Raw genomic sequence first — 9713 nt, forward strand, 5'->3', positions numbered from 1 at the left:
TAGTCTTTGGCCTCCAATTTAATTGACACCTACTTTGATTGAAAAGCTTTCTGTACATTTTTCGTTTTATCCATATCTAAAAATAAATGTAGAAAAATAGTGATCATTTCAACATCTGTGTTTGAATCCAAAGAGGGAGGGCAGCAAGGAGGAAGGTTCTTAATACAGTATGTGAGAGAGGACGTGACATATGGCAAATGTGTATTCCTGTCATGACAGATATTCCGAGCTTGTGTGAATGAATCTACACAGCATTACTTGGTGTGGAGCGTAAGAGACGTGTTAATAAGGAATCACTGACAGAGCAAACTACCATTCTGAATTGCGCTGTCTTGGGTGGAAAGGAGCAACCCATAATTACTGTTCTTTCTTTAAACTGAGAGTTGTCAGAGGAACCAATAGGGCCCGTAATTTAAAGTGAGTTGCTGTTGAAATCTGCGTCTATGCTCTGGCTTGTTTACATGTCGTTGTAATGTCGTTCTTTAGTTCATGTTCTTAGACATGCCCATTCTTGGAATGGGCGGTTTCCGTAATTAACCATTCAGTTTTTTTGGTATTCCCTGTTCTGTGTTTGAAACCGTATACACATCAATGTGTAACCTAAACCTCAAAGTAGTGAAACTGGGGAAATCAGCACTTTTATCAATGAACATTGTGGAATATTTGAAGGTCTTAATGAATTATTTTCATTAAAAAAAGTCTTAATGATTCATTATTTTCATTAAGACCTTCATCACTTCATACACATTGAATGGTTCCATGGGTAGGAACTTCCATGGGACCACAAAATAAATCAAACAAAACTTACATTTGATAACGACTGACATAATATGGAGTTGCTTTGTGTGGAGACAAAAAGAGCATTGAAGCATGTACTAATTGCTGCGGTTTTTGTACTGTATATGGAAGAAAACTCCGACCTTTTGGGACCAATTTCCTCTTGACTGAACATCTAACCTTATCTTGCATGCCTGCACAACTGAGAAGGTCAACAGAGGCCAAATGCATTTAAACGAGGAAATATAGTGAAGGCACGTTTGTAATTTGTGAATAACGATTTGGGATTAGTGACTAAAAGCATCCTTGTGCTTTCTACACGCACACGCACACAAACACACGTACACACACACAGACTGTAAACAAACACACTAACATAACAGAACATCTGCTCTTAAAAGCTGGGATTTTGAAAACCAATCAGCCTAGAAACCTATATTCCCCGTGTGATACAACTAATGCAATGTGATGCAGAATATGTTACATATTATTACCCTGTATTATGCATTCACTTGATTTTGCGAATGCACTTCGACGACTGTAATGTATTCATTTTAGTGGGGGGGAATGGCCAACTACCATGCTGAATGGTACCTATGGTGTGTGTGTCATGATTTGAGGGGTTAATAAAGGTCCCTTTTTCTGCAGTGCAGAGCAGGGGGGAGGTCCAGAACCGTCATGGAACAGGATGTGCCTGCATGAAACACCTGATTGGGTGTTTACTATACAGCAGGTGTTGAACACCAGGTGGGTCTGATTAGTGTCTTAATATGTCTTCCCAGATCTTCTCATTCAGCCTTCCAACCATGACCAATCCATGATCATCAATGTGGACATTGCTACAGTAAATGCCGCCCAAGGAGAATGGCACGAACATTTAAATTGGCACCCTGCAGTTCTCCATCATAACATCCCTTGATTTCAAAGGCTCAGATTGAAGCGTATGAGGCTGATCTCCCATTAACCGCCCTTTCAAGTTGCCTCGACTGTTTGATAACTGAAACAAAGAGAAAGTATAGGTTCAAAGGTATGCCCACATGCATACATATATGTATGTCAAGGCAACATGTACGCAACGCGTGACACATAAATGTAACCTTTATCAACGGACTTTTAGCATTGCCAATAAGTAGAGTGGGTGGCCCCATCTGCGTTCAAATCCCCTAGACAAAATTGTGCCAGAAACGGAAAACTCCCTATGGTAAAGCAGTTGCCTACCATGATGTGAAATGTCAATTAGGCACATTGTGAGACAGCGTTTCACTTACGTGCATGAGCTCATGTCTGGTCTAAATCACCCCCCCCCCCCCGATGAAGTAAACCCTGAAACTGGTGGTTTGATTTGGCCAACCCCGCGAGATCATCTTTTGCATTTGCTCACTGCTCTGGCAAGTGTCAAATTTTGCAGAGCGCGAGAGTCGAGAGCAGTTCTAGCAGTCTGCCTGCTGTGGAGGCTGTGCTGAGCTGCCGTGCACTTCTCTGAAGTGGCGTGTACATCTCTTTATGGACTTTAATCATTTGTTTTTTGATTCATTGTTTAAATATTTTAACGCAAAAGAAATAGGAATACTTTGGACATCCGAATAGTTTCGTAAAGGTATGTTTCATAATTAATTATTTCATCCCATCACCAATATTCCTATATTAACCTACTGAATTAAACTGTGAATAACCGAACTATAAAGTAGGCTATGCTATGCATGTAAATAAAATAAAAAAGCTGATTTTTGCGCACTTGTTTATAATGTTAATGATACATGATTATGTGAGAACTGGTATGCGAAAATCAAAGGTGGTATATGGTGTTGTTTAAATAATAGTAATAAATAAAAAAGTAAAATAAATATACTAATAATAGTATATTTACACTGTATTTACGCTTGCACTGGTCTAGTTCTGATTATCAAATTATAGTGCGTTTATATCTGCGTGTATGCTATTTTAAAATGACAATATTCCTATGATTATGACCCGTATAATAATATGCCTACTCCAATTTCTCATCTTTACATTAACGTTTAATATGTCGTCAACAGTCAAGGTTTCAAAGCATCCAGTATGTGTAAATAGTCAAAGATATGAAAAGAAAACGATTCTTAGGCCAGAGACGCAAAATATGCTCGATAGAAAAACGGTGCATCCGAGTTGGTTTGTTCTTCCCCATTCCAGTTTTGTCAATGGATTATGTGAGACAGCGTGCAATTGATGGGATCATTCCAGAATTTTCAAAAGAAAAAAAAGGTTTATTGATTTCTTGAGCAGTTCTTGTTGATATCTGTAATTACGAAACAATACCTTCTTCCGGTAAGTTTAGAACTGCTGCTAGGCTGCCGTGAATGACTGTCTCTATGGGAAGGATTGGACGATTTAGTGAAACATCTTACTTATTATTGAAAACTTTTTTCCAATGAGCCCACACCACTTCATCAAGACAACTGAATATTATTTGCCACCACCCCGGCCATAATATCTGCCCATGATGGAAACTACACACAGGGGGCAATTTGTAATCATGACCTTTTGAAAGTACTTATCTAACCAGTACATATTGGTGAAACAACTTGTTGTCTGTTCTACTCTGTGTATTTTTAACTACAGTGTGCGTAAACAAAATATTTTCTCTCTATCTTACTATCTCCCCCCCCACTCTCTCTCTCTCTCTCTCTCTCTCTCTCTCTCTCTCTCTCTCTCTCTCTCTCACACACACACACACACACACACAAACACACACGCACTTCATCTTTGTTACATCAGGTTTCACCATGACCCAAAGCCTAGGACCCAACGCGACCTCAGCGGACTGGAGCGCGTTCAACTCCTCTGCGGAACTGTTCATCTCCACCCTCCAACCAAACATCACTTTCGTGGGCTTCTACCTACACGAGCCCTCGATCGCCGCCGTCTTCATCGTGTCCTACCTGCTCATCTTCCTGGTGTGCATGGTCGGCAACGGCGTGGTGTGTTTCATCGTGCTGCGGAGCAAAAACATGCGCACCGTCACCAACCTCTTCATCCTCAACCTGGCCATCAGTGACCTGCTGGTTGGCATCTTCTGCATGCCAACCACACTGGTGGACAACATCATAACAGGTGGGTCCCCACTGGCCACATAAGGAGCTTCCTCGCTTTGAGAGGCAGGAGCTTTTAATGTCAGTAGTGATGCTTTAATTGTGTGCTACTACCATACCATGTTCCTCAAGAGCCGTTCCCCACAGCCATTTTGTGGGAGAATATAGACGTGTCAGCTGTCAAATCTTAGGCATAGAATGTTCGCTGTTAAGTCCCACTGCACCTTACGTGTCACTTACCATTGTGGGCCTGTTAACAGACAGCTTTTCTATGGCCTCTTTTGAATAATGATACGGCTGTTAATGAATAAAGCATGAATGAAGAATAAACATGATTTGATGCCTATTATCCCATGTGTGGGGGGAAAATAGAGATATACCTGAGATGTAAAACATTATTATTCAAATGATGTTGTCAAGACCAACTGTAGGTTAATAGATTCTCAATGAGCCACACAACTCAATTTCACTTCTACTAAAACTCCCCCAATCCTTTGGGTTAGACCGTTGCAGTTTTTTGGCAAATCCAGAGAATCTCCTAGCTCTTTTCAGTAAAAAGATGATCTATCCTTTGAAGAACTCAACACTGTCATATTACAGTAGTTTTAATAGGTATTAAAACTGATATTCTGTTTGATGTTGTTAGGTTGGCCATTTGGAAAGCTTGTGTGTAAGCTTAGCGGGATGGTCCAAGGCATATCAGTATCAGCCTCTGTCTTCACACTGGTTGCGATAGCCGTTGACAGGTGAGGTTTGTTCAAAACGAATTATGAATTTTCTATGTGTATGGGTTTTCCCAATAGGGACATACAACCATTTTTACGAAGCCCAGGCATGTTCTGTGAGATCAATAGGATGTGCTTGTGATGATAAGACTGGTATTTAGACCTAGATTAGAGGAGTTGTGGATCATTATTGCATTGATCACATTGGTTGGAGCTGAATGTGAAATAAACGTTTAATTACATCAATCAAATGAAATGTACTACTTGAGAACGAGGGAGAGACCATCAAATAACCCCTTTGATTCCTTCCTGGTTGTCAGGTTCCGATGTATCGTCTACCCGTTCAAACAGAAGCTCACCATCTCCACATCCAAGCTGATTATTGTCATTATATGGGTCCTGGCCATCTCCATTATGTGCCCGTCTGGTGTCATGCTCCAGGTCACCAAGGAGCAACGCATTCGGATTCTCCTGGGAGAGGACGGCAACAACAGCCAGCCCTTTTACTGGTGCCGGGAGAATTGGCCCAATCAAGAGATGAGAAAAATCTACACCACCGTCCTATTCGCCAACATTTACCTGGCGCCTCTTAGTCTCATTGTCATCATGTACGCCCGCATCGGCATTACCCTCTTCAAAACGTCCATGCCCGCCTCAGTGGAGAGCAGGAGCAGGCGAGGCTGCGATATCAGGGGAGGGGGCAGCGGGGGCCGGGGGGCGGGAGGGAAGGCTGTCTTGGAGAACCGCCAGACTGTGTCGAAGAAAAAGAAGAGGGTTATTAAGATGCTTCTGGTGGTGGCGCTGCTTTTCATCCTGTCCTGGTTGCCGCTGTGGACTCTCATGATGCTGAGTGACTATGCCAGCCTGACAGAGGGTCAGTACCGGGTCATCAACATCTACGTGTACCCACTGGCCCATTGGCTGGCCTTCTTCAACAGCAGCATCAACCCCATCATCTACGGCTTTTTCAACGAGAACTTCCGCAGGGGCTTCCAGGCCGCGTTCAAGTTCCAGCTGTGCTCCGCAGCCATGGAGAACCAGAAGTCCTACTCGCACCGTATCCAAGGCAACGCCGTGCTCCCGACGAACATGCCCCTCCCATCTGTGGACGGCTCCGGCTTGGGATTGAGGTCGGGGTCAAAGGTGAACGGGCAAGGGCCCGGTCAAGAGAGGGGCCACTCATCTGGAACGAGCGACTTCAAAGAACAGGACCTGATTATGGAAGATCTGGAGAAGGTATTGTATCTTTGATGTGAAACACACAACACACACTTTTCTCTGAGCCATTAATGCGCAGCTTTGGCAAATACTGCCTCACCACAGCTAAGAGAGTCAACACAACAACTCTAAGCACTAAACAGAGGTAATCTCTCTAGGAATATGTGAGCACGCTGCCCCGGAGAACAGTATTTAATTTTGCTCGTATGATAATCTATGCACTCTGCAATCTGTGCGGGCCAGACATGCACACACTGTCAAACTGTTGAAATTTGTTTCCATGAATTATTTAGCACATATTATCCTTCACACACTAAATATATTTTCGTGTGCAGTGGGGGTAACCAATGACGATGACATGCATATACTGTATAATAGCTGGTTGTACATTGTAATTGAGGATGATTACTGATGTAATTAACATTTGTTCTAGAATCTCACATCCTCAAAAAAGTAGGAACTTTTCGAATTGGAAACACAAGCATATTTTAATTATTCAGTACTTACTTACAAGTCTTGTATGAAATGTGCTATATAAATAAACTTACTTACTTATTTACTTACTTACTTACTTAAAAATCACGTATTGCTTCGTCATGGCTAATTAAAACAACCCCTAAAACCATTAAACATCATAAAATCTGGGCGTCGATAAATGAATTTTCTTCAGCGGAGGAATCACCACTGATCATTTTCTGATACTGTACCAAATACACAATGATCCATTAAGTTCAGTACAATCTTCTTTAAGCACCGGTACATGGTACATACTTTTTCTTATTTCTGTTTTGCAGGTTAAGTATGACCTATGAGACTGAATGTCAAAGAAGTACAATCAACATTTTGTCAGGAGAGCAGTGAACGTCCATTTTCCTTGCACTTTATGGTCGTTACCCGTGACATTTCCGAAAAGACGGACGTCCGTTTCATTGAATGCCAACAACGCATCTTGCTGTCGTGGTATTGAAGGAGAATTGATTGACGCTGCTTGCTGTTGATCCCCCCTATGAAAGCCTTGTGCCCCATGCCAGGCTCCTCTACAGCCTTTTGGTATCTGAGTTAGCATGCGACAAGGCCCCCCGCCTGTGGTGGTGATGTGTGCCTAGTATTAAACTGTCAAATGACTGGCCAAGATGTTTACGAGTGTCTCATGCTGCACACTTGACAAGGTGAATGTGATATGAACGGAATGACCAAACAGCCCTCATATTCAAATTTTACTGTAATAACTTTGAAATATACACGGAATACTTGTGAAGTGATTGTAAAGTGCTCAACGTGTCATTGATTATTTGTATTCAACAATGAGTGTCTTTCTTGTTTCAAGCAAACCGATAAAAGGCCTGTCATTGTTTTACACAAGTATTGTTGTTTACCGTTCATTGTCTAAAACGTTGAAGGTAACATATCTGTCATGTCAATTCAATAAAGTGTTTCGTTAATGTGGTACATGCATGCTATGATCTCTAATTGGTCTTTGATTAAAGCTGTGCACCATATCGTTTATACTGAACCTATTCTGCCAAACAATAAAATAACAAGCATTGATTCTTTGCTTTCAGAAGACGTTCAGGGCATCTCCTTCGAGTACTGTCAAACTTAAATAAACCAACATGCTCTACCTCCATGTTCTACCTTCATGCTGTACCTGACCTCCATTTTGTACCTCGCCTCCAGTCTGTAATTCCATGCTGTAGACCCCCATCTCCATTGGTCATGGTCATGGTCTGAGGTTTGTATCTGTTGGACTGTTTACAGACATCCTTGGAATAGAATATTTAAACTCATGTTGCTGTTATGTTTGTAAAAAAAAAATTTTGTGTAGATACATTGTAGACTGTGTTATTGTTTTATGTTGCTGGGCTATTAACTGCTGCGTGGTAAATTATGTTGGCTTATTTGTTCTGATGACCTTAAATAAATTTATTTTTGTTTTGTAAAGTCACTGTTTGCGTGTGTTTCTATAAACCTTCATTTATTTATTTTCACATTTGAATTATTTATTTGTCCGATGTACTCATGTTATGATATTGTTCAGATTTATTTCATGTGTATGGGCACTGGACAAATGAGCGTCTTGTGAAGCTGGCAAGCGCAGGCAGAACGCCAAGTCAGCGCACTTCTCAATAAACATACAAGCTAAAAAATGGATTAGATAGAAACCTGCCACTAAGTCAGTGTCTTACAAAGCAAACATTGCTACTGCGGTCCATGGTTGTTTCTAATCCCTGGGAATATCAAATACCCTGTATATATTTTTTTAATCGTACAGTAAAAGGATTTACAGTGAAAGATAGGTTTGCTGGATTTCCTCCTCCTATCCCTTTAGCTCTCTCTCCCCTCTTTTCTCCCCCCTCTCTCTCTCTCTCTCTCTCTCTCTCTCTCTCTTTCTCTATCTCTCTGGCTCCCTCTCCTCTCTCTTTATCTAATGGGCCTCGCAGAATCTCCTTCTAATCCTGCGGGTTTAACAATATCACCCCTGGCATGACACGCATGCCACCTGCGCCAGAGCCCATTCAAACCTTCCAAAGTCAACAACCTGTTGTTGTTGACGACAATATTGTCCTTTTCTCTCACATACCTTGTGCCTTATTTAGGAGATCACATGTAGAACATTGGGTGATATGGGAATTACAGGAAGCTGCACTTTATAAAGTCATTCTCTAGCTACACAGTTGTCTTGGCCAATACACACAACACATACTGTAGTATGCACCCCCAGACTTTGAAATACTAAGTAGAGCTCAGAAGTATTGCACAGAGGGGAGATTGACAAACAAGTAATTTCGATGGTCACCTAGCCATGAAATGAATTGAGAGAAGACTGGCTAATGAAGCAGTCCGTTCCTGAGGAGAAGAGATTGGCCTCTGTCCAGCAGAAGGGCCTAAGACTGACAGTTGATTTTGACCTTGATTTCACACTAACCGAGCTTTGAAATACACTTAAAAAATCTATTGAATGAAGACATTTGTACATCAGTGAGACATAGGTACTGTATGTCACACAGATTGCTGTGTTTCTGCAAAAGAATACATGGTATTATTAGTGAGTAAGCAGTGGTGTTCTAAAGGAGGATTACAGCTTTGTTTATCCCAAAACACCACCTGGTTAAAAATTATTCTCAATGGGATCACATTCTAGATGTCTGCATTCACATGTGCAAACATGTTATTTTGGCAAGCTGTAAAGCTTGCTACAGTATTCTAGCAGAAAAGTTGTGGAAATAATTGAAAGACCGGATCATATAATAGGGGGTCAGATGGCTGAGCGGTTAGGGAATGGGGCTATTACAGTCATCAGAAGGTTGCCCGCTTGATTCCTGGCCGTGCAAAATGACGTTGTGTCCTTGGGCAAGGCACTTCACCCTACTTGCCTGCATGACTAAATGTAAATATAAATGATTCCTTACCACAACGTGTAATTATTGATTATAAATGCAAAAACTATGGACCAAATGACAATGCTTTCCAAAGACCAGAAGGGGGTAGAAAAAGTAATCATCAATAATTTTGTATAATTTATTAAATGTGTGTGGTTTTCTCTTTTACGTAACCTGCCTCTCGTGAATTCGAATATTGATGAAATGCTGATTAAATAGATGGAGTTCATTTACCTGCCATTGGTTCACCAAGGTTGATGATACAAATAGTGTTACTATTGTAGTACATGTAAACAAAAATAATGTATGATGAGCTTTAAAGTTTCCAGATTCCATTATGTCATAAATGTAAGTGACTGCTAAGTGCCCTGTGGTGAAATATCTTGTCTCAAGGGTTTGGGGAAAACATAAAATCAGACATTATCAGATTATTGCTGCAAAGCCGACCTGAAAGCCCATTTACCAAAGCTTTTTTGTCATCTGAAGATCACAGTGAAATCTAAAGCTTATTCCAATTGTTATGGATAAATGAGGGATGATTTACC

General features: G+C 41.1%; 1 protein-coding gene across 1 annotated transcript; it reads left to right on the forward strand.

The window, feature by feature from the left end:
• The first annotated feature begins 3539 nt into the window (after positions 1 to 3539).
• Positions 3540 to 7187, forward strand: LOC146220510 (neuropeptide FF receptor 2-like). Its single transcript, XM_084693880.1, has 4 exons — positions 3540 to 3867; positions 4492 to 4591; positions 4891 to 5806; positions 6583 to 7187. Exons 1-4 carry the CDS (start codon positions 3540 to 3542, stop codon positions 6598 to 6600), a joined length of 1362 nt encoding a protein of 453 aa, XP_084550006.1. The 3' UTR covers positions 6601 to 7187.
• The last annotated feature ends 2526 nt before the right edge of the window (positions 7188 to 9713 follow it).

Source organism: Hypomesus nipponensis, chromosome 27 (assembly GCF_054491055.1).
Source record: "Hypomesus nipponensis isolate SF chromosome 27, ASM5449105v1, whole genome shotgun sequence".
NCBI classification, from domain to species: Eukaryota; Metazoa; Chordata; class Actinopteri; order Osmeriformes; family Osmeridae; genus Hypomesus; species Hypomesus nipponensis.